Below are 28,000 nucleotides of genomic sequence, written 5' to 3' on the forward strand. Positions count from 1 at the left end.
AGCAGCGGGTGGGCAGGGGCCCCTTTAAGAGAGAAGAGATTGACTCTGTCATCTGAGCGAATTCCTCCTTCCTGAGTGGCGGCAGAAGTTACAGGGCCCTCCCTCAACTCCCTGCATTAAATATAGTAGTAGCTGCAGCCCTCGCCTGGAAGCGCTGGTGGGAGCACGGCTCTGTGCCGTGCCCGGAGCCCGAGCCGCTGCTCCAGCCCTGGGGGACACCATGGGTGCCCGAGGTGGCACTGCCACGCTGCTGCTGCTGCTGCTGGCCTGCCAGCCCCCGGCTGTCACCGCGGGACCCCCGGCCGGAGGTAAGCCCCGTCCCAGCGAGGGATGGAGGGGGGAGAAACCCAAGGGATAAGGCTTGGCTTCGGGAGGGATGGGGACCCAGCGGTGTGTGTGCAGGCTGTCCTCTCCCCGAGCTGTCGCCAAGCTGGCAGGAGCAGGGAGAGGGAGCTGCCCCGTTTCGGGTGCTGGGGCCAGGCTGTCCTGCGTGCAAAGCCGAAGGAGGGACCTGGGCTGCTCACCCACTGTGGCGATCAGGGTGCTGGGTACCTGATGCTGTGCCCAGGGGCACACACGAAGGTGGTGCTGGGTGGGATGGGGCTCGCTCCCTGCACGCATGCAGGAGCCGCAGGGTCTGCACCGTGAGCAGCCCAAGGGCGAAAGGCACCTTCCCAACCCCATGGGCACGGAGCATGGGCATGTCCTGCAGCCCCAGCGCGGAGAGCCAGCCCTCCCTGCCCATGTTTGGCCTTGCCACAGTAGCTCTCTGCAGGGCAGCCCCTCTCATCCAGGGTGGGATGAGTGGAAACACGGAGCCGGGCAGCATTTTCCAGGGCGTGCGGCACCTCCCGGCTCTGCTCCGTCCGTCTGTGCTGTGCACGGGGTGGCTGCACGCACGGGGCCAGGGAGCCCCGAGGGGTGCAGGATCACCCCTCACATGATGGGGCACCCCCAGGAGAAGGAGCCTGGTGTCACACGACAGGGGATGCTGGCTGCTGTGCTAGGACGGAGCTGGGCAGAGGGTTACTGCTGGGCAGGGAGCAGAGCGGGTGCTTTATATCCAGTTTATATCCAATTAGCCCAAGAAATGGCAAGGTTTGCCCACACAGTTCTTGGCACAGCAATGTGTCCTGCCTCAGCATCCCAACACCCATCCTGCATCCCACCCTGCACCTCCTCTGCACACCTTCTGCCTCCTGCTCCCTCTGTTGCTAGGGGATGCTCATACCTGTGATGTCTGAGTTTCAGCTGGCTCTGGCTGGTCGCATCCTGCTCAGGACAGGTCTGTGCCTTCACTTGACCCTCAAAGCTGCACTCTGGGTCTAACCAACCACTGACAGTGTGTTAGCAGCATCCACAGCTTCAGCAGTGGTGGGAATTGAAAAAGCACTTTTTCCCTAAGGCACCCCAAAACCACTATCACATCTCACCGAGCAGTTTCTCTTCCCAAACCTCCCTGTGGGTTCCAAACAGCAGTTTTGGAAAGCAGTTTCCAAAGGAATTACTGACCACCCCTGGGCTTTTGCTCCCCAGCCATCTTCTGCATCCAAGTCTGTGTCAGTGCAAGGAGGAGGATGAGGACAACCCCATAGCCTTGTGGGTCTCAGCACATGTAAGGTCCCTGCAGGTCCCGTGTTGTCCCTGCTCCCTCCACAGTGAGCAGGTGGCCTCCGGGACATGTTCCTTCCCTCCGGCCTTGTTCCTTCTGTTTTATTCCACACACTAAAATGATGATGCCTGGCAAGCTGTGTGGAAAAAAGCACCCCTATTGTTAGTGAACAGAGTGGTCTCCTTCATTCCTGACCTTTCCATCCCAGGCAGGGATTTCACCACACAGAGCCATTGCCTGCTCTGGTGTCCGGGATGTCCCCTAGGGCTCCTGGCATTCCCAAGCTCTTCCATGGTGAATGGGCTGCAGCAACCTCTGCCTAAAACCAGCACGTGGCTTTCATTGGTATCAGCCAAACCCCCTGAGCACAGCTCCAGGGATCAATGAAAGGGAAGTACCATAGGAAAGGGGGTTCGAGCTAATTTTCTGATGCTGGGGACTGTTTCTGCACCCAGCTGAACCAGATGTGCCGGCTGTGACCCTGGGCCTGGGTACCAGCTTCCTGCAGGCTTCTCCCCCATGGGAGCATCCCTGCTGAGACCACCAGTGCCCATGTTCTCATGGGCACTCCCATGTGAACGTGTTTGTGTTGTTTCCAAGCCCGGGTTCAGGGGCTTGGAAATGGAAAATTTTCAGCCCCACATGGGAAGAGTCATCGTGCACATCAACAAGTAGGAGATTGTATCAAAAAGAGAACAGCGCTCATAAAACTTGCCCTCTTGACACGCGAGTGTGAAGCTTTAGTAAACTGTTCTCAGGCAGCTTGCTTCTCCTCCGGTTCCCACCGAAGTCACCCACAGGCTGAGCTCCCCCTTCCCCAAAACCCCTCTCCCTGGGGGTTCGGAATGAGGAGGGATGCGGGGGGAAGAAGGAATTGTTGGATGCTTGGGGTCCCTATGAGGTGCATCCACCCTGAGCACCCAACGAGAGGGTGCCAAAAAGCCACTCCCAAGTGCTGGTTGGACACCTCAGCAGTGGTGACGGGGGTTCCAGGGAGGTGAGTGTGACCCCAGCTTGTCCATGTCTGCCCTGGGACCAGTGTGTACCCCAGGGTACCCAGCCAAGACCCCTCCTGCCTCCTCCAGGGTTATCAGCTCTTTTCCTCTCCACTTGGAAATCAAACTGATTTCACCAAAGTTTCTTTCCTGTGGATGGGTCGCATATTTTGAGGTCACAGCTCCAAGCAGCTGGAAAAGCTTCCAGCTGATGGGAAAGAACAGGAAAAAAGGCTAAAAAAGGGGGGAGAACACAAACTGGTATCGTGGGAATTGTCAAGAAATATTCTCGTCTCACTCTTATATTTAGCAACAGAGAGCTGTGGGCAAATATATAATACACACATTCCTCCAGGATCGCAGGACAGGGTTAAGACTGAGGAACTAAAGTCAGGTTGAAGGCTGGACCGTAACAGGGCCTGGGAGGCAGCAGCCAAATCCTGTCTGTGTGCCTAAATAAAGCTCAAAGCACAGACTGTTCGCAACAGGCCAACAGCCCAGCCTGGCTCCCAGGGGCTGCTCCCTCGGCCCTTTCCAGGTGCCGGGCTCTGGCTTGTGTCCTTTTTGGGAGACAAGCGTTAGCATCACCCCAGCCTTCAGCTGGGGCAGTCCTAGAAACGCCTCAGCTCCTCTCTGTTCACTGCCCGGCCTGTGAAGGTACTTTTAGACTGGAGCTGAGGAACAATTCCTTCCCCAGAGGGTGCTCAGGCATTGGAACAGGCTGCCCAGGGCAGGGCTGCAGTCACCGTCCCTGCAAGTGTTCACACACCGTGGAGATGAGGCCTCAGTGCCGTGGGTTAGTGGTGGCCTTGGAATGGTTGGACTGGATGAGCTTAAAGGGCTTTTCTAACCTGGTTGATTCCATGACACTGCACAGCCTGCTTTGCAAGCAGCCCCTTCACTGCCACCTACCTTCAAGCCTCCTGGAGTCACAGAGCAAGGAGGGTGCTCATCAGAGACCCCTCATTCCCAAACCAGCCCTTCCCTGAGCCATCTCCTAGTGCCCTGTGCTTGTTCGCGCATTGCCACGTTGCATGTGGATGGGATGTCCTGCAGAGCTTTGGGGTCAATGTAACATCAAAACTGACGTCAAGAAAAACGTGTGATGAGCTGAGCTGTTGCAGTGGGAAAGGTCTTGCCTCCACCATGCTCATTTTACTTGTGAAGCCTGCAAATGGACCAAAGGCTTCTTGTTAATGTGCCACAATCAGAGAACCCCTTTGCCCTGATGGAAAGCCAAGGACCCCTTTGCAAAGCAGACCCACTTTGGGGCAGCTCTGGATTCTGCAAAGCCAGGCTTAAAAGCAGAGGAGGGGGACGGTTGCAGCTCTTCCCACCCCTGGGATGGGAGGATGCAGGTTTGCTGCCTGGTTGCTGCCCTTTAGCTGTCACTCATCCTCAGGACAGACCAAATAGGGCCCTGCGAGCATCGCCCTGCCAACCAGCAGCGAGGTGGGGTGACAGATGTTTATGCCCCGTGCCCTGGATCCCAGAGGGTGATAAATTCCCATTTTCCATCCCTCCTTCCCAGGGTGTGCCAGTCATGCACGGCCCGTGCAATACCTCTGGGAGCTGCCCTGCGCCCAACGGCTGCTCTTGGCTGCCTGACAGCCGGACAGCCAGCCAGTAGCAGACAGAAAGCACTCGAGGAAGCAAAGGGTGCTGCCAGAACTTGATGGGAGTGGAGAAAGTCATGGGGCAAGCACGGTTTGGAGGTCCCATCATGTGCCTCCAAACCAAAGAGAGATAAAAGTCACCATCACTGTGACTCACTGGCCTTCGTGAGCTGTGAGTCAGCTTGGGACGGCCCCGTGAATCCCTGCTGCTTCTTTTGCCCAAATCTTGGCATTCTGGTGGTTGTTTTTTCCTCTGTGGGCAGGCAGCGGAAAGCGGGAAAGGGAAGGGTGTTGGGGGCCAGAGCCCCCCGCTGCTTGTGGTGCCATACCCAGGCAGCTTAACTGATGCTCCCCATCTGCTACCATGGAATCATAGAATCACAGAATGGTTTGGGTTGGAAACGACCTTAAGATCATCCAGTTCCAACCCCCTGCCACAGGCAGGGGCACCTCACACTAGACCATGTCACCCAAGACCCCAGTGCTCTCCAGGGGCACAGGCAAAATGCGTGGGGGGGTTCACCAGGAATTTCCCATTCCCTTTCCCAGCCTCTGGCTGGGCTTCGGTCGGGCTTCATCCCACAGCAATCCCTGGGCTCACCGGGGTCATTTCCTCTGGGAGCTGGGGAGGAGAGAGGGGAGTGCTGGCCCGAGGTGGATGTGGCTGAGAACAGGCCCGTGCCGTGCCCCACAGCCCTGGGAGGGGATGTGAGCACCCACTTCCACACCCCCACAGCCCCCCGCGGCCGGCCAGAGCTGCCCCCCGCCCCAGGAATAGAGCAGGAGTTTGTTTGCTCAAACAGCTCCCGGCACTGGCTTTCCGGGGGGGCAGCCATGGAAAAGGCCAGGGGGGACTGCGGGGAGTGGGGAGGTGGGATGGGAGGGGACCGCCAAAGGGATGCGGAGGCAGAGAGGGGAGAAGAAAGAAGAGAGAAGAGAAGAGAAGAGAAGAGAAGAGAAGAGAAGAGAAGAGAAGAGAAGAGAAAGAGAAGAGAAGAGAAGAGAAGAGAAGAGAAGAGAAGAGAAGAGAAGAGAAGAGAAGAGAAGAGAAGAGAAGAGAAGAGAAGAGAAGAGAAGAGAAGAGAAAAGAAGAGAAGAGGAGAAGAGCAGATTTCAGCTCTAGAAAGCAGGGGGGGAATACTCATTGTCTTGCAGTTAGAACTGCCAGGCAGACAGTTCAGTATGTCACCCCAGATGAGCAAAAACTAACCCCCGCTCCACACTACAAACACCTCTCCCTGTCCATGGGGATGCGTTTCTTTGCCCCTCATAGCGCCCAGCATCACTAAAAGCCCATCCTGGCCATGGCCCTTGTAGCTGTGTGTATGGTGCTGTGGGGACTGCCCTGCCAGCTACAGCTACAGCTACAGCCAGATCACCCCAGTGAAAGCTCCTTCCCTACCCCTGAGGCCAGAGGTGGATGCAGGGATTAAATCCAGCAGAGCTCCAGCATCCCCCTCCACACACTGCTCCATCCTTGCCCCCCTTTCCCTGACTTTGGCCAATAACCACCCCCCATCTTGGCATTCCAAGGGCTGTTTGACACAAGCAAGGTTGGGAAACATCCGAGCCTGGGCAGCTGGAGATGGGCCCCTCTCCAGCGGCGCTGTTTGTTGACAGCAGGAGAGGATCTCTCCGGTAACATCCAGCCATTCCAGGGATACTCTGTGCATCCCCTGGCCGAGCTCTGCCGGTCCCCTCGCCAGCTCCCAGGGAGGCTCCTTCCCTGCACTGGGGCTGGAGATGGGCTCGGGAATGGGCACCAGTCTGTGATGGGATTCAGGGATCTGCAAGTGAGGTGTGTGCCCTGGGCGCCCAGCGCTTCACCCAAGGTCCCCCTGCTCCTGCAGTGCTGGGCTGGCCAGGATTGTCCCCCCATGTGCCACCACAGGCCCTGTGAGCCCTTCCCAAGCATGGAGCCAGAGTAGGGAAAGCTGTGGGAGCTGGGATGTGAAGGGTGGAGCTGGAAAACCCACCAGCCAGTGAGTAGGGAGGGAGATGGCTTGGGAGAAAGAGAAAGAAAGAAAAGAGGAAAAAATAGAAGCAAGCCCGACTGGGGTGGTTTGGAAACCACGTCCTCTGGGGCTGATACGATATTTCCAGGCTAACCTCTGGCAGCGGAAGCCTGACTCACACTGCAGGGGACGGTACAAAAGCCTCATTGAGCCTCCTGCTTCCCCAAATCCTCCCACTTTCTCTCTCCCCGCTTCGCTTCCCAGGGCAAAAACTCTAATCACTGCTTCCAGCTCAGGCTTATTCCTTATGTCCCTCCGGAGCCATTCAGGCACATGGCATTAAGAGCTCTCCATCCCTGCTCCTGCTCACGCCAGGCCTGGGGTGCAGCCGATGTGTGTCCGGGCCCGCAGCAATGCCAGGGATCAGCTCCTTGCACTCCCCTCCATGGCTCTGCATCTGGCTGAGCAGGAGAGAGCAGGAAATACCATCAGCTTATGGGCTGCTTGAATCATTGTAAAACCATGCTGGATAAGCAAGAGCTGGAGCTCTGGAGCTCCAGCCAAGCCTCCTGGACCCCGCTTTACGGCCTCCAGCTCCAGCAGCTCCTTCAGGCTGCTTTGTAAGGATGGGGAAGGCAGGCAGGAGCAGGCAGACACGTGAGGCTGAAAAGACATGGGGTAATAACAGCAGAACCCCTCCTAGGCAGCGCAGGATGAGCTGGGTCTATGTTTTCCCCTGACCTTCAAGTCCGTGGGCTGCAAAAAGGCCCTTTTCTTCCCCAGAGCTGTGAGGCAAAGGAAGGCGAGCGGGAGAGCATCTGGCAGGGGAACAGGGAGAGGAACTGGATTCATAAACACAGACGGAGGGTTTCAAAGCAGCACAGTGCAGCCAGAGGTAGGGGTGGAGGAGCTGCTTCGGGAGGCAGGAGCCAGCGGGATGGGATGGGGGCAAAGCAGAGCAGCCTGGACAACGGGCTCTGCTCCTGCACCCGAACCAAGGGTGATGGCCACGTCAAGCAGCCTGGTGCAGGGTGATGGGCTCTGGGTTTGTTGGCGATTGTCCCAGGAGCCGCTTTCCAGCAATCTCTGCTGGCCAGCACTCCTGGAAAGCATCAGCCCCGGCCCCGGGGAGCCCTGCTGCGAGGGAAGGCCAGGTGGAGGGTGGGAGGCGAGAGCCGGAGCTCTGGTTCCCATTGCCGGGGTTCCAGCAGCACGCACAGCCTTGGCTCCGGATGTGGGAGCTGCAGTCGCTGTCTGCAGTCATGCGGGATGAAGCCTGGAAGTGGGGATGGAGTGAAAAAGCCTCCTCCATGTAGGAGCGACCGCAGCAGGGGTGGAGCTGTGCTGATGACACCCACTTGTAAATGTGGGTCTGTACCCCACAGGCAGGTGAGCAGGGAGAGGCTTCTCCCTTGCTCTCCTGCTTTATCCCTGTTTTTCCCTGGGGCTCTGCCCCATCCCAAGGGCCTGAGCCTACCCTGGAGGAACCAGCCCTATGCTGCCTGTGGAGGGTCCTGCTAGCACGGGGGGGCCTTGGATGCCATCACTGCAGCCCAAAAGCAGCTCATGTGTGACCAGTCTCCATTATGCTGCAGAGAGCCAGATGAGTGCTCAGCCTCTGTTCTGCACCCAGGCAGGTCTCTGGGAGCCCTGAAGGCAGCAGCAGACCCCCAGTTGTCCCTCCCTGGCACCCCCTCTTCCAAGCAAGGCCCCCGCCAAACCCCAAAGGCTGTGTTTGCCTTAGCCTGCCCTGCAAGCTGCTCATTTCCTTCCCTGGCCATAAATAAAACCACGTCGTAAAACGAAGGGAATGTGTAACATAAAGAAGCCTTTCTCAGTAAGATCCCTTCCTCCACCCTGTGCCGGGATGGGGGCACAGCCCAGCCCTGCCACCCCTCGGGATGCAGCCAAAGCATGGGGGAATGCAGGTCCTGTCAGGAGCCAGGCTGGGATTTAGGGAGGCTGAGGCTTGGGGACACCAATGGTGGAGGCAGGAGGACTGGTCCTACCCATCCTGACTGTGCTGGCAGAGCTCATACAGACACTGCTGGGGACCAGGAGGGGTTCACGCTGCCAAGCAGCATCCCCAGGGATGTGTGGGTGCCCTCAAGCCCCCCTGGTGTTTGCACGGCAAGTGGGTGACACCACCTTATAAAGCCATTCAGCCAAGAGAACACCAACCCCAGACAACCCGGAGGGCCTGAAAACCAGCTCCCGGTGCTGCTGTGGAGGAGGAGCACAGCAGGCTGGGTGCCCCAGCTGCACCCCGTGCGAGGGGGGCTCAGCAGCACCACCGACACAGGGGCTGCTTGATGGCACGGGCAGGAAGGAAGGGCAGGAAGGGGGGCAGGAAGGGGAGCAGCCGCCGGGCTGGGCTGCCCCGGTGCCCGCACAAGCCCGGGGCTGTTCGGGCAACAAGGAGCCTTCATTCCCGGGCTGTTTTTCCACCAGCGGTGTGGCCGGGGCGGGACGCGGCTGCAGACACAGGGAGGCTTTCACGGGGGGGCCCGTGTGTTCGCACGGGGCTCTCCTGGCACCCGCACGGGTGATTAAAGAGCTGCTTGTAATGGATTCCAGTCCCCTCCCTGCAAACACACACCAGTGCTGGCCCCCACCTGCCCCACACCGCAGCCTCAATGGAGCCTTGTTGAGCGCCCGGCCCCTCCCCAGGCTGGGATTGCTCAGCTCCTTCCTCCTCGGCCTCAGCATCCTCCTCGGGAGTCTCTGCAGCACATTGAGGACTCCTCTGTGCCCCCCACACTGATATAGTTCCTAATGCACACCCCAAAATGCGTCCCACAGGCAGGGATGGGGATACCCCAAGGTGTGGTAGGAGCCTGTGGGTAAGGAAGGCATCCATCCACCAGCTCACATTTCCCACTGCGTACCCAGGAGACATCTCCCTGCTCCTACCCCTCCACATGTCCAGCACCAGTTCTCTCTGCAAGCCCTTGTGCTGAGCTTTGTGAGAGCTCTCCCTTCCCTGGGATGAGAGTTGGCTCCTCCGTCCTCCTACGTGCGGGGGAGCAGTTTGTGTGGTTTGTGTACCGAGATGTTAACTACATGGAGCAGAGCCCGGAGCAGCCCCATTGAGCCCCAGAACCCGGGATAGGCGGGGATCCCACCCCCTCCGCAGTGCTGCTCATCACCGGTTCTGCACCCGGAGCTGCCAGAGCCTGCGCACTCTGGGGCTGCCAAAAACCTCCCTGAACACCAAACACCAGCAGTTGGAGAGGCCGAACCCGCCGTGCTTCCAGCTGGAGGAGCAGGGGGCAATGGCCCAGCATCCCGGTCCCGACGCGTGGCCGGCGGCTGGGCAGGGTGCCGGGGCCTCGCACACAGCCCTTGCTTGCTCCCTGGCCCCGGGAGGAGCAGAGCACACGCAGGGCCCCGCTCCCAGCCCCTCGCTCCCTGCTTCTGGCTCTTCTCCTGGGTGTTCTCAATGCAACCCCCCCCCAAACCCGAATGACAGCACAGCCTATAATCTGCTGGCTCCTGGCCGGCTGCTCGGAAACTGTGACGGAGGCCCCTCTCGTCTCGTCAACGCCTTTCCAAGGGCCTGGCAAGGCAGGGACAGCGATTTCCCGCGGGAATGGCAATTATTTTTAGCCAAGGCGAGTGGGACAGCCAGGGTGCCCACCCCAACCCACGGCCAGGACATGGAGAACATTGCTCCCATGGCGGGGGAGCTTGAGCATCTCCATCCAGGGATGAGGCTCAGCTTGGGGCACAACATAGCTATGGAGTGATCCCCTGGGAAAGGTGCTCTGGGGTCACAGGAGCACATCAGCATGGGGTGATGCTGGGATGCTTGGCTGCTGTCAGCACATGGATAGGGCTGCATGCCTGGGGGGGGTTCCCTATGTTCTCTGTCCATGTCCAAATCAGAGCTGTGGGATGATGCACCCTGTGCCAAGGAGGCTCCTTCAGGGTGAAAGAAAACCCTCATTTGGGAAAGAAAAAAAAAACCAAATGCAGCAAGCCACATTTTCTGCATCTTTTGCAATGTGGAGGGTAAGGAGAGGGGAGAAGGAGGTGAAAAGCTGCGAGTCCCTTGTGAAAGAGAAATGCCACAGGTCAAGTGGTGTTCTCATCCTCATCCTGGCCAGGCTGCCGAGCAGAGGAGGAGAGCAGCAAAGCAGGAATTTGGGAAGACAAAGAGCAGTACTTCACACCACTGCTGCTGGAGAGAAACCCCAGGCAAGGTCCCCTCCTCCCTCCCCAGCAAACAGCACCACTCCCCTGGGCATCCCCACGTTCAGCAGCTCTTTGTTGGTAGTATTTGATGGGAAAAAGAGTGGAAAAACATCTCTGGCAGCTTCTGGAGAACGGAGGCGGGACACAATGTGCTGGCTGTGGCGCTGCTGCCCCTTGTCACACTGGAATGCTCCTCCAGCCCCAACACAAGCATCGCCGGGCTGGCAGTGACACTGGTGGTGGGTCCAGCCCTCGCCATGAGAGCAGCCGCTCGGTGCCCGTGCGAACAGCACGTGGTTTGGATTAGGGGAAGCCACAAAACCGAAACCCAGCGAGAGCCAGAGCACGGAGCACGCACGGGGGAACCTCGACAGGAGCCAGCACATAACGTACATGCAGCATCGCCGGGGAGCACAGGACATTGCACGCATGTGTGCACGCCCCGCCGGGGCACGAGTGCGCCTGCCCAGGCCTGGGCAAGGAAAGAGGAGGGGAAGAGTCCCTGTTGCGATGTGCCCAGCTCACTGAGCACTGGGACAAGGTGGTGGTGAGAGCGGCACCCATCACCCTTGGCCACCGAGCAAGGTGTGCTGGGGCTGGGTGGCTTCACAGGGACCCCTGGGAGGAGGGAGCAGGTCAGGAGAGGACAGAGCCCTGTGAAGAACAGCAAAGCTCTGAGTCACTGGGCTGAAGAAGACAAGGAAGGCAAAGTGCCCCGTGCCAGCAGCAGGAAATGAGCAGGCTTGAGCAAAGGGCTTGGTATTAAAACAAGATATTTCCATGGTTCCATGCTACCATTTCTTCCCTGCCCACAGCGGGTGGGGTGACGGGCTCGCAACGCCCATGTTATTCTCATAATCCTCAGGAGAAGCAGCGGTGTCTTCTCTACAGCCAGCAGCAGGACATCACCTCGTGTGGTGCCTCTGCTCCTGAAGGGCTCAGGAGAGCATCCCCTACACAGGGTATGGCCCAAGAAAACGCACTGAGCCAAAGGAGAGGGCTCCAACTCTGCCCTGCCACACTGGCACCACACAAAGCTGGCTGTGGGGCCTCAAAGCCAGCTGTGGGTCTGCAGCAGGGTGGGTTTGATGACAAGTGAAGTACAGCGGGAAGGCTCCGCACACATAACCTGGAGCACAGCAGGCTCTGCAGCCTGTGACTCCATATGGTCTGAAAGCATGCCTGTTCTCCCCCCTCCTTGACATATCCTCCCCAGACGTTTACAGCTTACAGCTCTTGTTTATGCTGCGCCCTGCAAGCGTGGAGTTAACTTTGCCATGGGCTGCTCTGGAGCTAAGGCAGACACGTGCATTTAACATGTGTGCTATGCAAATGCATGCATGAGCCAGCTCTATGTTATAAAGCACTCTAAAATTAAGCCTTGCCACTCCCTGTGCTTTTAATTCTGCCCTCTCCTTCATGTGCCCTGTGACAGTCTTTCATTTCATGACCACATGCCATTGCGCTGAGTCCCTCCGAGGGTGATGTATACTGGGTGTTGAATGGGTTCCAGCAGCATATTCAGGCGCCCTGTCTGAGCAGAGGCTTCCCATCCACATATGGATCACAGGCACACGCATTTAGCCCTCCAGCACTGATGGAGCAGCCACCTTCAGCAGTGTTTGGATGATACAATAAATAATAGCCATCAAATCCCAGGCTGGTTGGAAGGGACCTTAGAGCTCACCCAGTGCCAACCCCCTGCCACGGGCAGGGACACTTTCCACTAGAGCAGGTTGCTGACAGCTGTGGCAGAAGTGGGAAAGACTCCTTAGGGTAACAGTTTGCCTACTAACACTTGGGAACTCAGCCACATGGCAAGGAGAAAGGTTCCTCTATAGAGCTCCATGGGCAAGAACCACCACCTCTGCCTCAGCACCCAGCCCCTGGAAAACGCTTCCTTTAGGAAAAGCAGGAAACAGGCTCCCTGAGGGTCTGCCCAGGCTGCAGTCACAGCACCCTGTCACAGGGGAAACGGGGAAGGACTGATGGGTGTGCTTGGGAGGCTCCAGGCTCAGCACTGATGGGTGTGCTTGGCTCCAGGCTCAGCACCCACACAGCAGGGCTGGCAGAGGGTGTCCTTCCCTGCCTCACCCGCTCTCCCTTCTCTCCCCAGCCTCTTTCTTTGGGGACGGCTTCGTGGAGATGCCGCTGGCGGATGCATCGCGCACGGTGCGGCTGCGCCTGCAGCTCTACACCAGCCAGCGGAACGGGCTGCTCTTCCTGGCTGCCGGGCAGCCCGACCACCTCCTGCTCCAGCTGCGGGACGGCACCCTGCAGGTCAGCACCCACCGGGCTGGGGTCTGTGGGGCTCCATCCAGGGTGAGGATGGAGGGGCAGCACCTGGAAGCAGCAGCCCATGGGGCCAGATGCAAGCATGGGCTGCCAAGACCCCTGCCAGGGGATGCTGAGCTCAAGAGTGAACACAGGCTTGGGACTGTCAGAGACATAGGGTGCAGCTGGGGAAGCTCTTCATCACTACATAGAGTGGTGCTGGGGAGCATCATGGAGACACCCAGACACTGGCACCCCATGGTCAGACATGGTGCATAGCACCCCTGGGGTGCAAGGGGTTAGTGAAGAGAAGGGATGAGATGAGAGAGGTCTCCCCTGTGCTACCACAAGCCAGATGGAGCTAGGACATGGGAAGGGATGAGGGCAGAAGAACAAAATTCACTTTTGTGGTTATGGTGATGGCATTCACCATGAAGGAAAAGAGCAGGGAGCACCCGAAAAGCACATCCTGCCTCTGTGCAGCACAAGCTGGGCCACCAACCACATCTAAACCAAAGCAGGACGGCAAGCGAGCAGCTGGCCGGAGGTCTCCCTAATGCAGACCACGTGTCTCAGAGGCCACCAGCTAACCCTCTGCTTCAGCAGGCTCCAGGCTGCTGCCTGTGGGGAGCAAAGCCTGTTATTTCCCTGCCCATTGCCAGGGGAAGCAGCAGCCCAGGTTGCAGGGAGGGAGGCTAGCAGGCAGGATGGAGCAGGGAAGGAGTGAGCATCTGGCAGATGTGCGGAGAGGAGATGCCCAGCTGTGGGACCGGGAGATAGAGGAACACCGGGAAATAACCACAAGACTTGGGAACGAGTGAAAAGGAGGGCAATTCAGAGAATGGGACAGAGAGGGCATGAACAGAGGGAGGATGAGGGGCAGTATGCCTAGAGGTGGAGGAGAGCAGGGCACAGAGCAGCAAACAGAGGGACCAAACCACTTGTGCGTGCCCAGGCAGGGGTCCGTGCTCCAGCAGGGATTTGAGGTAGATGCAGAGGTGTCCCCTTGCTTGCACTGAGCACTGTGTCCTTCCCTGCAGGCCAGGCTGCAGCTGGGCTCGGAGGAGGTGATGCTGCAGTCCCCAGCAGAGCTGCAGCTCAATAACCTGGCAGTGCACGACGTGGAGCTGCTGCTGGAGGACGGCAGGATGACGCTGACCATCGACGGCCTCTTCAACAGCTCCATGGACGTGGCAGGGCCCGCACGGGAGCTGGACATCCAGCACGGCCTCTTCGCCGGGGGGACAGGCAGCCTTGACCTGCCGTACCTCACCGAGGCCAGCGCGCCCTTCCGAGGTTGCCTCCACTTGGTGACATTCAACGGCCTGGATGTGCTCTCCCCTCTGTCCTCAGATGGCAGCTCCAAGATCTTCCACCAGGTCCAGGAAGGCTGCAGCACACAGTTCTCTGCAGAGCCCGAGGAGCCCTTTGGGTTCCCAGGGCCACGCTCCTACGTTGCGTTTCCCACGTGGGAAGCGAGGGAGGAAGCAACCATTGAGTTTGTGATAACAACCAGTATCACCCAGGCACCTCTCATCTACCACGCAGGGCTGGAGAATGACTTCTTCTACCTGGAGATCTCCAACGGGCGCCTGAGGGGATTTGTGGAGAAGGGGAATGGCATCATTGTCCTGCACAACAACGTCTTCATCAGTGATGAGCAGCAGCACTACGTCAAAGTCCACACAGACATCCACAAGTTTGAGATACTGATAGATTACTACGCCTCATCCACCTCCAACAGGGGTATCAACAACTACCTGGACCTTCAGGGGAACCTCTTCATCGGAGGTATGAATGAAAAAGCTCTGCAAAGGCTGAGAGAGCATCATCTTGCTTTCATCTCGGTGTGGACCATGACCAACAGCTCCTTCGTTGGCTGCTTGGAGGACCTGCGGATAAACCTGCAAAGGAGGAGTCTGCAAGATGCCGTGATCACAAGGGACATCACATTAGGCTGTGAAAAACAGGACCACTACTGGGAATACGATGAGGTGTACGAGCAGGATGAGGCACCCACCTCCCCACCTCCAGATGTCTGGTCAGGAGCTCCAGGGCTGGTGGCGGAGCCGTGCCGGCCGGACAACAGCTTCCCACCCGCCTTTGCCAACATCAGCAGGCTGCTGCACGTCAGCCCCCTCATCGTCTCCGAGGGGGGCACGGCCTATCTGGAGTGGAAACATGCCCAGCCAACAGTGGACTTGAGCCTTGCGAACATCCGCCAGTCCCAGATCCTCTTTAGCATCACCAACGACCCAAGGCACGGCCAGCTGGAGCTCGACATTCCTGGGTCCAGGAGCAGGAGGAAGTTCACCTTGTTGGACATTGTGAATCGGAAGGTCAGATACATCCACGATGGCTCCGAGGGGCCCATGGACCAGCTGATGCTGGAGGTGACGGTGACAGCCCAGCAAGGGGTCCCGGAGTGCTTGCGGCAGGGGCAGATGTACCTGCTGCCCATCATGATCAACCCCATCAATGATGCCCCACAGGTGATCTTCCCCCATGGGAACCACATGACAATGCTGAAACACACGCGGAAGCACCTGACCACGGACATCCTGCAGGTCCTAGACGATGACACATCCTGCGATGACCTGGAATTCCAGCTGCATGGTGGCCAGCAGATGGAGGAGGGTTATGTGGAGTACGACTTTCATCCTGGAGTGCCCATCGAAGAGTTCTCCTGCAGGGACCTGGAAGCAGGCAACGTAGTCTACGTGCATCAGAGCGGGACAAACTCACAGCTCACCTTGCAGGTGAGTGATGGCACAGTCCCGAGCCCCATTGCTACCCTGAGCATCCTCGCCATTGACCCCGACATCCACCTGCACAACAACACCGGTCTCTCCATCTCCCAAGGAGAAGCTGCACGCATTACCACAGCCAACCTGTCAGTGGAGACAAACGCAGTGCAACAACGGGTGGCCATCCTCTATGTCCTCACAGAACCCCTAAGGTATGGGGAGGTCCAGAAGCAAGGGAGCATGGGAGGGGAATGGAAAAAAGTTGAGTCTTTCCACCAGCAAGACCTGGAGCAAGGGCGCATCCAGTATTTTAGCACAGACCCAGAGCACAGGCTGGAAGATAGTGTGGAAAAGCTGAGATTCAAAGTCCAGGTGGGGCAGAAGGTGCTGGAAAACAACACCTTTCTCATAAGGATTAAAAGAGCCGCTATTAAGATGAAGACCATGGTCCCCCTCCAGATGAAAAACAAATGGCACAGAAATATCACCACTAAGGAGCTGGAGGCAGTGTTGGAAGATCCAAACTCCACCCCAGTCCCCTTCCACTACGTGATAATCCAAGCTCCCAAGAAGGGAAACCTGGAGCTGCTTGGCAACAGGCTCACTGAAGGCTTTGGATTTACCCAAGACGACCTGCAGAGAAGCCACCTGAGCTACAGCGTGACCATCAGGAACTCTCAGCAAGCCGAGGACACCTTCCAGTTCCGTGTGCGTGCGGGTGAGCAGCACTCTCCTGTCTATACCTACACCATCAGCATTGGTGGGGACCCCGATGCACCAGCCCTGACCAACGTCCTCCTGACTGTGCCGGAAGGTGGGCAAGCGGTCATCTCCAAGGACCACCTGTTTGTACAGAGCATGAATAGCATGGACTACCTCTATGAAGTGATTGAGGGGCCGGCGCACGGGAGGCTGGCCTGGGCCGCATCCCATGGCTGGGCCTCCAAGGAGGAGATCACGGAGTTCACCAACGACGACATCCTCCAGCGCAGGCTGCTGTACCAACACGATGACTCCGAGACGCTGGAGGACGACATCCCCTTCGTAGCGACCAGGCAGGGCGAGGGCAGCTCTGAGCCCGAGGCAGAGGAGGTGAGAGGTGTTTTCAGGGTCTCCATCCAACCCGTCAATGACCACACTCCGGTTCAGGTGGTGAATAAGGTATTCAATGTGGTGCGCAACGGGCAGCACCTACTGACGACAGATGACATCGCCTTCACCGACAAGGACTCTGGCTTCTCCGACACGCAGCTGGTGCTGGCGAGGAAGGACATTCTCTTCGGCAGCATTGTGTCCGCTGATGACAGAAGCCACCAGGTCTACCGGTTCACACAAGATGACTTGAGGAAGAAGAAGATCCTGTTTGTCCATTCAGGGGCTGACCGGGGCTGGATCCAGCTGCAGGTCTCAGATGGTCTCCATCAAACCACGGCCCTCCTGGAAGTACAGGCATCAGAGCCCTACATCAGAATAGTCAACAACACCGGTCTGGTCATCCACCAAGGCAGCCGTGGGAGCATCGATTCCTCTGTCCTCAGCCTGGAGACCAACATGGACATCAGGTCAGATGAAGAGATACGGTTCCTGATAACCACCCCCCCGAGGTGGGGGACTGTGCTGAGAGGGGAGCAGCCGGTCATGGCCTTCTCCCAGAGGGACCTGCTAGCAGGAGAGATCTCCTACCGCCACAACGGGAGCAGGAACACGCGGGATGAGCTCCAGTTCACTGTAGAAGTGAATGAGGTGGCAGTGGAGGACACGCTGGCCATCAGCGTGTTCTTGGACACCCATCCCAGCCCCCTGCACATAGTCAACCACAAGGAGATCCACACCTTCCAGGGGGAAGGAGCTGGGATCAAGGAGGAACACTTACTGGTGAGTATCCCCCTCTCTAGTCATTCCCCAAGCATGCATCACTTCCCTGGCCACCAAACCAGGAGAGCCACCCATGGGAATCCACTACTCCCACCTGCCCAGCGCAAATGACTTGTCGGGCTTTGCCATGGGGTAGATGGGGGTTCTGGCATCGCATGAGTGACAAGGTGACTCTTGCAGCTTATCCCACAGCAAAGCCTTAGGGTATTGCACAGCAGTGGGGCTGTGGGGCAGTCCAGGCTTGCAGGCACCAGCCTCACACTGACATTATCTCCCCCACACTCCCAGGTGACCCATGAAGAGATCCCTCCCCAGGACATAGTCTACCTGGTGAGAAGCCCCCCAACCTCTGGCTTCCTGGCAATGCTTCAGCACAGCCAAGACTCAAACGAGCAGCCCAGCCTGGACCCCATCCAGTCCTTCACCCAGGAGGACATCAACAGCGGCAGAGTCCTCTACCTCCATTCCAAGCCCCAGGAGGAGCGTGACCAGTTTGTGGTGGACATCACAGCCAGCAGTGCGGACCCTCTGGAAGGGGTGGTGGTGAGCCTGGCCGTGCTCCCCATCACCGTCCCATTGGATGTCCGCAACATCACGGTGCCAGGAGGCGGCTCTGCCACCCTCTCCACGGGCATCCTCAACATCCCCAACCCCTACTACACGGCTCTGGGTGTGGAGTTCATGGTACTCGAGCCGCCCCGGTTCGGCATCCTCCTGAACAGCGAGCGGTCCATGGGTGCTGGGCTGCACAGCTTCACCTGGAGAGAGGTAGAGCATCAAGGGTGGCCCTTGCCTACCACGCTGCTTTCCCAGGGAGGTTGGGAACATCCCAGGGTGGGCTCCAGCCCTCAGCAGCTCTGAGAGAATGGGAAAGGGTCCTCTCCCCATCCAAGATATCTGCCCTTGGGATGGAGGGGTTTGGGGTGAGGGGCATGTATCATGCCCGATGGTGTGTTCAAATGTCCTGGGGATACAGGGTGGGGATGCAGGCAGAGCACCCGCACCGGGATGCCCCGGAGCGACTGGTAGGTGTGCACCTTGCTCCCTCCTCCCAGGCTGGGTGCGCAGGTCCCCTCCCCATGGGTCACCAGCCCCTGCCCCACAGGTGGAACGGCAGCAGATCCAGTACCGGCAGCACGGCCCCGGCGCCAGGACAGACAGCTTCACCCTGCTGGCCAACGCCTCCGAGGTGGATCGGCAGAGCCAGCCCAGAACCGTCTTCATCACCATCCTGCCCCGAGGCTCCAAGGGGCCCCGGCTCAGGGCCAACGCCGGCCTGCAGGTAAGATGCCACGGGGATGGGCGGGCAGCCGCCCCGCGATGCTTAGCTCCAGGACACCGGGGGTGGGGGGGGGTGTCAGCCCCTCATGGGGACCTGACAGGACCCCCTACTCCAAGCCTGGTCACGCACCTCTGGCAAATGGAGCACAGCAGAGCCGGGACGCGGATCACAGGCGGGCGATGGGCTCCGGGGGACGGGGGCGGTTTCCCGGCCCGGGGAGGCGCTGCAGGAGGCGGAGACCGGCTCCGCCGGCCCCGCTCCTTCCGCCCGGTCGATGCTGCAAGCGGCCGCAAGATGGGAGCATCGCCCTGCAGCAGCTGCGTGCCACGGCGGCAGGCAGCGGCCCCCCGCCGCCTCTTCGCGGAGCAGCCTGCCCCAGGGCCCGCTCCATCAGCGCAGAGTGGGAATGCCCCATTGTGTAGGCACCTTTCACACCCCTCTTGATACCCATCTCGGTGAAGGCAGAAGCAAATAGGTCTCACTAGCTGCTAGAGTCCTCTCTTCTGCTTCAAGCACCTGCTGCCCCATTAAGGGTCACTAATTGCAAATTGCAGCAAAGAAATTAGTAGCAAACAGGAGTGCCACCCCCCCAGGCTATCCTCACCCAGCCCAAGTTTTCCCAAGCTGCCTGGAGAGAACGCTGCTCCTTCCATCACAATCACCATGGCCAGATCCTTGCAGTGACTTTGGGAAGGTGTCTGGGAGCCTGGGCTCTGGAAAAGATCATAGAAACATAGAATTGTTTAGGTTGGAAAAGATCCTTAAGATCATCAGGTCCAGCCATTGCCCAGCCCTGCCAAGGCCACCACTAACCCACGGCACTGAGGCCTCATCTCCACGCTGTGTGAGCACTTGCAGGGACGGTGACTGCAGCCCTGCCCTGGGCAGCCTGTTCCAATGCCTGAGCACCCTCTGGGCAGGAATTGTTCCTCAGCTCCATCTAAACCTGCCCTGGTGCAGCTTGAGGCCGGTTCCTCTTGTCCCTTGGGAGCAGAGCCCAGCCCCTCCTGGCTCCATCCTCCTGTCAGGCAGTTGTAGAGATGTTCCAAGGGAAGGGGACAGGCAAGGAGAGGGACTCAGGGCTGCCAGCAAAATTTGGGGTACCCCATCCACAGCCAGCCCCTGCTCTAGGCCTGCCTCAGTTACACTCCCCAGCCTAGGAAGCTCAGCCCCTTCCCAGCCAATCCCTTTTATAATGCAAGGAGTGCTCCAGGATCTGTCCCAGCTGTGCACAAATCCTGCACTCCCATAGAGACTGGTTAACCCATTAGCTGCTGAATCCATGGTGGCCCCATCCCTGCTCCAGAGGCCACAAAGCTCCTCTCTGCTGGCTCCCTTGCTCTGGCAGGTTGGAGGGAGGCGGCAGAGCGGCTCTGGCCCCTGTGCCATCCATTAGACACAGAGCTGGTACTGTGTGAGAGGAGGAGAAGAAGGAAGCTCCTTCCCTGCCTTATTTTTAGCCAGCCCATTATTAGCCCAGTGATTGCAAGGCACTCAGGGAAGCACGTCCTTCCCTCCCAGCCACCATGCTATAAAAAGGGTGAAGAGAAAGAAAAAGCTCCCAGAATAAACCCTGAGTTTGTTCCATGTGCCTTTCCATCGGGATCCCCCCCGGCCCTGGGAGGGGTAACCTCGGCAGCCCGCAGGAGGGGCTCTGGAGCTGGGAAAAGCTCCCTGCTCCCAGCGGGAGCAATGCTAAAGCAACCCAAGGCTCAGGAGGGGCCCGGCCCTGCTGTGTTTGTGCTGTGGCGAGAGATGACTTCAGCGTTTAAAGGTCAGGCCGGGTCCAGGAGAGAGGGATTGCACAAAGCTTCCCTCTGCTGCTTGTGCCGGCCAGCGCCGGGATGCAGAGTCCATGCAGGGATGAGGAGACAGCAGGCAGGGTTCAGACCCCAAAGCAGAGCCCTTTGGAAGGGACCAGGCAGCTTGGCCTCAAGCAGCTTCTTGGGTTGCATCAGGAGAAAGGGTGGCAGGATGCCACCAAGAGAGAGGCTTCCAGTGCTGCACCAGCGCACACGGGCACGCTCCGGGCGCTGCTCCGCTGCCTCTCCTGGAGAACAGAGGCGACACAGAGGCTGAGCAAACATAATGGGAGCAGGAACCACGCAGGAGGCTTTAATAATTCAAAGGGATTTGAGGTGGCTCAGCCCCGGTGGTGCGGGCTCTGAGCCACCGTGTCCCAGTGAGCAGTGATGCCCGGTGCTGCCAGTCCCCCCCGCCTACAATCGCCTCTCCAGGCTTTGACCACAGGGAGTTTTCCTTGGCACCGAGCCCCGGCTGTGGTAGCAATTCCAAAGGGCACTGAAGTGACCTGGCTGTGGAGAAGGAGCAGCCTGAAACTTGGGTGCACACACAGCACAGCAGCAGCTCCCACTGCCGCGTGTGTCCAGCAGTGCTTCCCCCGCCCCATCCCTCCCAAGCTGTGTTTTCCAGCCTGCCTCCCGCCATCCCATGGGGGCTTCCAAGGGATTTCATTTCACTGCCGGCACCCACACCCACTCAAGCAATGCTTTGGATTAGGCCAGCTGAAAGCAGCAGAGAAGAGCTCATCACAGCCAGCTGAGCAGCAGAGCCAGTGCTGGGGTGTTGTCCTGTGGGCTTGCGGGATGCGGGCCAGGGGCGCGATGCTGCGGGATGCAGCACATCCTGCCCCCCCGCCCTGCATGCGCTGCAGGAAGGCTCAGTCCATGCAGCCCATGTTTTCTGGGCATCCTGAGAGTGAAAGGCAGCTCTGGGGTGTGCTGAGGTACAGCAAAGGATTAGGAGCAGGGAAAACTGCCTCCAGCTGGAGATGGGAGATGCTGGGGCCTTGGGGTGGCAGCATCCCCAGGGCCTGGGAGAAGCGGCCCTGGGAAGCTTCACAGTGGCCCTGAGCTCGGCTGCATGCTTGTCATTCCTGCAGGGTTTGCTGGGGCGGCTGGTGGCCTCGCTGCAGCCTTGGGAGAGCACAGCGGGATGGGTGCTTTGCTGGGAGCATGAGCTGGGAAAAACATCCAGCCTGGGAGAGATAGGGCTGTGGTCATCATGCACCCAGGGAGCGAGTTCAGGGTTCAGTGACCCCGCTAAAAGCCCTTTCCCTGCAGAGCAATGGGGAGCAATGTGTCAAAGGCACAGGACCGTGCCTTCTTCCATTCCCAGTGCTTGGGAAAACTGAGGCACACAGGGGCGAGCCCTCCCCATTGCCCTCCTGCACACACTGTGCAGATGCATGGACCATGGTGGCAAACCTGGCAGCGGTGCAGGGTGACAGAGGCATCCCCCAGCACACAGACAAGGCATCCCTGTGGGCCGGGATGTGCTCAGGCACCCAGTGAAGCTCTCTGAGCTGGGACGGGGTCTGGAGCTGGCCGGGGAAGAGGGGAGAAGTGCTGGGAGCATCACAGGGGTTTACAGCCTCTCCCTATCCCCCAGCTGCGGGAAGGTGCCACAGCTGCCATCAGCCCCTATGTCCTGAGCGCCGAGGATGAGGACTCTCCACCGGAGGAGGTGATCTACTCCATCCAGCCCCCCGCCAATGGGAAGGTGGTGCTGAGGTCGGCGCCCGGTGCTGAGGTCCGGCGCTTCACCCAGGCCCAGATTAACAACGGCCTCATCCTCTTCACACACCAAGGTAGGACAGCGCTGAGGTGCCCTGGCCCCCTGCATCAGCCCGAGGGAGGTGGTGACAGCACTGGAGGGGAGCTGTGCCACCAAGGCGGATGCTAACCCCATCACTCAGCACACTGATCCAAGCCACGCCAGGTTAATGGGGGCTGCAGCCTTCTCTGCCCCCCAGAATACCCAGTGAATGCTTTCTGCAGGGCAACTGGATGGGGGATTCGCCTTCGACCTGTGGGATGGCGAGAACCTGTCTCCTGGGCACTTCTTCCTCATCAGGGCCCAGAGAGAGCCCCTCATCAGCCTGGCCAAGAAGCAGAGCCTCACCGTGTGCCCAGGTGGGTACAGGAGTGTTCCCCATCCTTCTGGTTGGATGGCGGACCCTTGCACCAGCCCCTGCCTGAGCACTGTGGGGAGATGCCCACAGCAGAGGCTGCAGGCAAGAGGCGAGGCCATGGGTTGAAATCCATCCTGGACATGTTTTCCAGGTGCCCTGCAGCCCATCACCAGCCAGAACCTGCAGGCAGTGAGCAACAGCCCCGCCAGCTCCACCGCTCTGTACTACAGCATCGAGCAAGCCCCGCGCCTGGGCAGGCTCAGCACTGCCCAGGGGGAGGAAATCAGGAACTTCACCCAAGCCCAGGTGAGCTTTCCCTGTCCCCAGCATCCCAAGGCACAGCCCTGCATCACCCCACGGGTGCCAGCCCGGCCCATTACCACCAAGGGCACCTGATCCCTGGAGGAGGCAGAGCTGGGCTGCAGCTGCATCACGGCTTTCCCAGCTCTACCAAGGGCTGCTAAGAGGGATTAAGAGCTGCCGCCCCAGCACTGGTTTTATCACGGCCACCAGCCTCGGATTTAGTGCTGGGAGAGGCTCAGGGAGTTATAATCCCCTTTCCTTAGCTCCCTCCCTGCTGCAGACTAGCCGTGCTGGCTGCTGCTGCAGGTGAGAGCAGAGTGCAATGCTTTCACCTCTGCTCTGAGCTTTGTCCCACAGGGACAGGCTTTACAGGGCATGGCAAAGGGCTCATTGCTAGACCATCACTCAGAAGCACGCAGGTTTGCCCACCCTGGTGCTGTGCTTGCCTGGCCCTTCTGCTGAGCCTCAGTTTCCCCCGCTGCTGGGCAGAAGCATCCTGGCAGGGAGGCACAGTGACTTCTGGATGGTGGCATCCATACCAGTGCTGGTGATGATCCCCATTTCTTACTTAACCCGTGCTTGGGTGCTCCTTCCTGGAGCCGAGATGATTGCCCAGGGTGCGCACATTGGCTCTGGCACAGCATCACCAGCTCCTCGATCCCCAGTGCCACAGTGCCCATCACACCAGCAATGAAACAAATGCACTGTTTTCCACATGGGTCTGTATTTTACCCTTCAGCAGAGCTCATGGGGTTTTCTTTGTTTCTAGGTGGACAGCAGGTTGATTTTCTACCAGCACGAGATGCCAGAGAAGCCCTTCTGGCTGGCTCAGGATGCCATCCGCTTCCGTGTGGTGGCTCCTACGACCATCTCCGATTCCTTCATCCTCCTCGTGCTGATCTCCTTCGAGGCAAAGTGTCCCCAGCGCTCAACCCAGCTATGGAGAAACAAAGGTAAAGAAGGAAAGGAGAAGTTAGGGACAAATGAGCTCTCCTGCAGCTGGGATTGTGCAAACTTTAGGACAGCTTGTTTGCATGTAGACGCTGCTGTGCCGTTTCCCATGGCAAAACAAGCATGAGCTTTGCATCAAGCAATATCTAAACCTGCATCCGTCCTTTCACTGGCTCTCTGAACAACTCCTTCCTGCATCATCTCTCCAAACTAAGTCCCAGTGATTCTCATGCCTCTCAATTTCTTTGCAATCCTCCTTTCTCTGCTCTAACTTGCTCTCCTTTAGCTCTGCTCTCTCCTCCAGCAGACCCTGGCTCTTCCCAGGCCTCACAGACCTTTGTGTTTTCCCTTTTCTCCCCAGGTCTCCAGCTCCCAAGGGCTCAGCGGGCTGAGATTGGCACCTCAGTCTTGGATGCCTCCAACCTCCTGAGCCAAATCCTGGTCCCGGAGAGAGCTGCACACGATGTGGTCTTCCTGGTGACGGGGCTACCAGCCCATGGGCAGCTCTTGGTGGCCGGTGTGCCCCTGGAGCGGGCTCAACCATTCTTCCTGCAGTCAGACCTGGCTGCAGGGCACCTGGCGTATGCCCATGGTGGGGACAGCATCTCTGAAGACCATTTCAGGTTCAAGGCTTGGCTCCGGCCCCGGGCGGAGCAGTCCCTCCGTCCTCCACAGGACAGGGTGGTCATCTCCGAAGCCTTCAATATAACAGTGACCACCAGCAGCATCAAGCCGCTGCAAGTGGTGAAGCAGCAAGAAGTGCTGAGGGTGCCCCCAGGCTCCGTGGTGACGCTGTCCCAGGAGTACCTGGATGTGGCGGAGCCATGGGGGTCCCCAGAGGACATGGTGTACAGCATCCTCCAGAGACCTCCTGCTGGCCACGTGGCCAACACACGCAACCCACAGGAGCCCATCGACCGCTTCACCCAAGCGGATGTCAACGCAGGCCACGTGGTGTTTGTGGCCAGCAGGAGCCATGCCCCAGGCTCCTTGGCCCTGAGCCTCTCCGATGGCCACCACCCGCCCACCCTGACCTCACTGGACATCGAGGTGCTGCCTGCGGGGAGCACCGCTCCCAGCCCTGTGCTGCTGGAGGTGCCCCAGGACCTGAACAGGGCCCCTGTGTCCCACCATCACCTCCTGGGCTCCGCAGGGCTGGGGGCAGGCAATGCCCTGTACAGGATCACCAGGGAGCCAAGGTTTGGCCAAGTGCAGGTCAACCAAAAGCCATCGCGGGGCTTCTCACAGAAGCAGTTGGACCGCGGGGAGGTGACGTTCACCTTCATCGACCTCAGCTCTCCCGAGGATGCCTTCCAGTTCCTCGCCATGTCCCGGGCAGCAAACAGGACCGGGGTGGTGAACGTGACCGTCCGTGCCTTGGTGAAGGCTCGGCCAGGCAGCCTGTGGCCCAGGGGCACCACAGCCCTGCTGGACACCGGTGTCTTGGATGCCAGCGAGCTGGCCAACCGCACCAAGAGCATCCCAGTGTTCAAGGTCCGCAGGGCACCCCATGCCAGCCGCCTGGTGAGGGTCTCCCGGGACCCAGGACAACCCAGCACCCCCATTGAGACCTTCAGCCAGAGCGAGCTGGAGCAAGGGCTGGTGGGGCTAGAGCTGCTGGATGCTGGGGAGACCGACCAGCCCCTGCAGAGCGACAGCTTCGTGTTTGAGCTGGTGGCTGCCGGCGTGCCACCCGCATTAGCATCCCTGGGGTACAGCACTGAGCCCTACAACGCCTCAAAAGCCTACGGTGTCACCCTGCTGACTGCCCCCATGGCACCCTCGCCCCCCATGGCACAGCCCCATGGCACAGCACAGAGCAGTCCCAATGCTAGTGAGCTGGGCATGGCCCCCACTGCCTGGCTGGGCCCTGGTGCCACCACCACCCCCAGCCCTGTGGAGGGGGGCACCTTCCTCAGCTTCATCGAGGCCAACATGTTCAGCATCATCATCCCCATCTGCCTCATCTTACTCCTGCTGGCCCTCATCCTGCCCCTGCTCTTCTACCTGCACAAGCGCAACAAGACAGGGAAGCACCACGTCCAGGGCACCCCATCCTCCAAGGCCAAGAACGGGGCCGTGCCGGACCAAGAGACCTTCCGGAGGACGGACCCCAACCAAGGCATCCCCCTAACGACTGTCAATGCCCTGGAGGGCAAGGGCACGGGTCCCTCACCCCAGGCCACGGGGGCACCCCCAGACCCCGAGCTCCTCCAGTACTGCCGGACTTCCAACCCCCCCCTGAAAAACAACCAGTACTGGGTGTGAAGGGCTCAGGAATGAGGCACGAGACCTCCTGCGGGTCCAGACCCTCCCAGATGCAACCACCACCTCCTCCCGGCTCTCCTCCTCCTCCTCCCTGGGAGCTGGCATCCCATGGGTGCAGGACGGCCCTGGGGATACAGGGGCTGCCCACCCGGGAGCCCCAAATCTGTGTGCGGCTTTGGGCAGGGGTGTGGGGCTCTGCATAAGCAAGGCAGGACAGGCAAAAGGCCTGAGCATCCCTGGGGAACGCTGACTTTGGGTGCTCACTGGGGCCACCCCACAGTGCTGGAGCACCGGTCCCCACCGAGCCACCCGGGCAGGTCCCAGTGGTGGCTCCTCCATGGGCAGCTCTTGGCATGAGAGGGAGGATGAGGAGCAGCTCAGGCTGAGTCAGGCTGGGGATGAAGCTGCCCAAATCCCCCAGGGCTAGGCGGGCTGACACTGGAATGGGGCTTGGAAAGAACTCTGTGGCCAATGCCAGGGGAATTTAGGAATCCCCACCCACTTGGAAAGAAAAAACCCTGCCTCGCTCTTCCTCTGCGTGCCTGCCCTATGCTTCATACAGCAGCTTGTACCCAGGCCGGGGAGGGGAAGGGGGTTTGCACAACAGGGAGGGATGGCAGGAGCTCACCTGGGCAGGGTGACACCGGAGAGGAGAGCAGGGAACCGGAGCCAGCACAGTTTTCCGCTGTCTCCTCCAGCACAAGAAGTAAACAGCATAGGCTGCCTTTGCCGAGGTGCATCATGCTTTTCGTAAGCTGTAACGTCCCTTGCCAGGCCTGTTCTAAGCCCAGCGAGCTGCCGAGAGACATTTGGAGGTAATGGACCAAGCTCTAGGCTCTTACTCAACTTTTCCCCAGCCTGGAGTCCTCAAAGCTTCAATAGGAATTGAGGGAGAGCAGAGGGAAAAACTGAGCGTTGAGCCCAGGATGGGACCCAACAATAACACCCTGCTCTGCTGCAGCTGGGAAGCTCATCACAGGGCACAGCCCGCGCTCACAACACGGACAGGAAGCTGAAGCAAGCCCCCGGGGACCACGGGGATGTTTTACACTTGCACCCTCTTATCCAGGGTAAAAACCCATCCCACACCAGCAGCCCCACTCCCAGGCTGTGGCAGAGACTGGATGCTCTCTTGGAGCACACCAGCAGCTTTCCTGGCTCTATTTATGGTGCCGGATGCTTAGTGAGAAGGCAACACATCCTCCTGGGCACCCAGAGGGTGCAGACAGGCAGCCCCATGTCCCCCAGCCCCATGGCACAGCACCTCCAAGCCCTCCTGGCCTGAGGCAGCCCATGCTGATGGGTGCCAAGCCCGAGCACTGCTGCCTCCTTCCCTGCTTCCCATCTCCTACCCCATCTGAAGGGGGAAACGGTGTTTCCTACTGCTCAGAGGCAAATCACATCCTCTCCCCTCTGTGAAATGGGGACAGTGCATGGCTGACCACAGCACAGCTGGAAGCTTGGGACCACCTCTGCAGAGCAGAGGGAAAGCCATTGCCTGCATCCTCTTTGGGATCACAGCTCTGTGCCTTCCCCATCACATCCACACAAGCACCTTCATTACCTTCGCTAAGTGTGTGCCCCGCAGCGAGGGATGGAGGTCTGCAGGCAGCTGGTGGCAGCCACCGAGGGCCCCCTTGGAAGCATCCGCCGGGTTTTCCTTCCCAATGATTTTCTCCTCGCACCCAGGGATTAAATAAAAGGAACGTGGCCTATTTTGTCAGGAGCATTGAAAGCAAAGCAGGTTATTTTTAAGGCTTGTGGTTGTATTTCCACTGCTGGGAAACATCCATTTCCTGAGGTCAGGGGAGGACAGGCAAGTAACCTGGAAAACCCCAGTGCAGATCCCAGCTCTCCAGGGTTTAAACCCAGAGCAAAGCTGGTGACTCCACTTGGGTTATCTGGGGTTTGGATGGGGTGGGAACGTCACCACACCCCCAGGGAAGGGGTGAGGGTCTGGGCTGACTCCTGCCTGCCCATGGAGCAGGCAA

The 28,000-nt window shown here is 59.1% G+C and overlaps 1 protein-coding gene and 1 long non-coding RNA gene across 2 annotated transcripts in view; one reads left to right on the top strand and one right to left on the bottom strand.

Annotated features, from left to right (window-relative positions):
* CSPG4 (chondroitin sulfate proteoglycan 4) lies at positions 1–27,479 on the top strand. The gene is made up of 10 exons (XM_061447272.1): positions 1–308; positions 12,492–12,655; positions 13,690–17,271; positions 17,560–18,039; positions 18,377–18,553; positions 21,965–22,163; positions 22,354–22,488; positions 22,639–22,793; positions 23,560–23,743; positions 24,103–27,479. Exons 1-10 carry the CDS (start codon positions 221–223, stop codon positions 26,007–26,009), a joined length of 7,071 nt encoding a protein of 2,356 aa, XP_061303256.1. The 5' UTR covers positions 1–220; the 3' UTR covers positions 26,010–27,479.
* Positions 23,493–28,000, bottom strand: part of LOC133266109 (uncharacterized) — a 7,521-nt gene continuing 3,013 nt past the window's right edge. The window contains exons 2-3 of the long non-coding RNA XR_009742253.1: positions 26,638–26,701; positions 23,493–23,727 (exon numbers count right to left, since the gene is read on the bottom strand). This is a non-coding gene — a long non-coding RNA (uncharacterized LOC133266109). The remainder of the gene's footprint in view (positions 23,728–26,637; positions 26,702–28,000) is intronic.

The sequence above is a fragment of the Pezoporus flaviventris genome, unplaced genomic scaffold (assembly GCF_033815535.1).
Source record: "Pezoporus flaviventris isolate CSIRO_AGI_PZ_B2104156 unplaced genomic scaffold, CSIRO_AGI_Pfla_v1 ptg000006l, whole genome shotgun sequence".
NCBI lineage: Eukaryota > Metazoa > Chordata > Aves > Psittaciformes > Psittacidae > Pezoporus > Pezoporus flaviventris.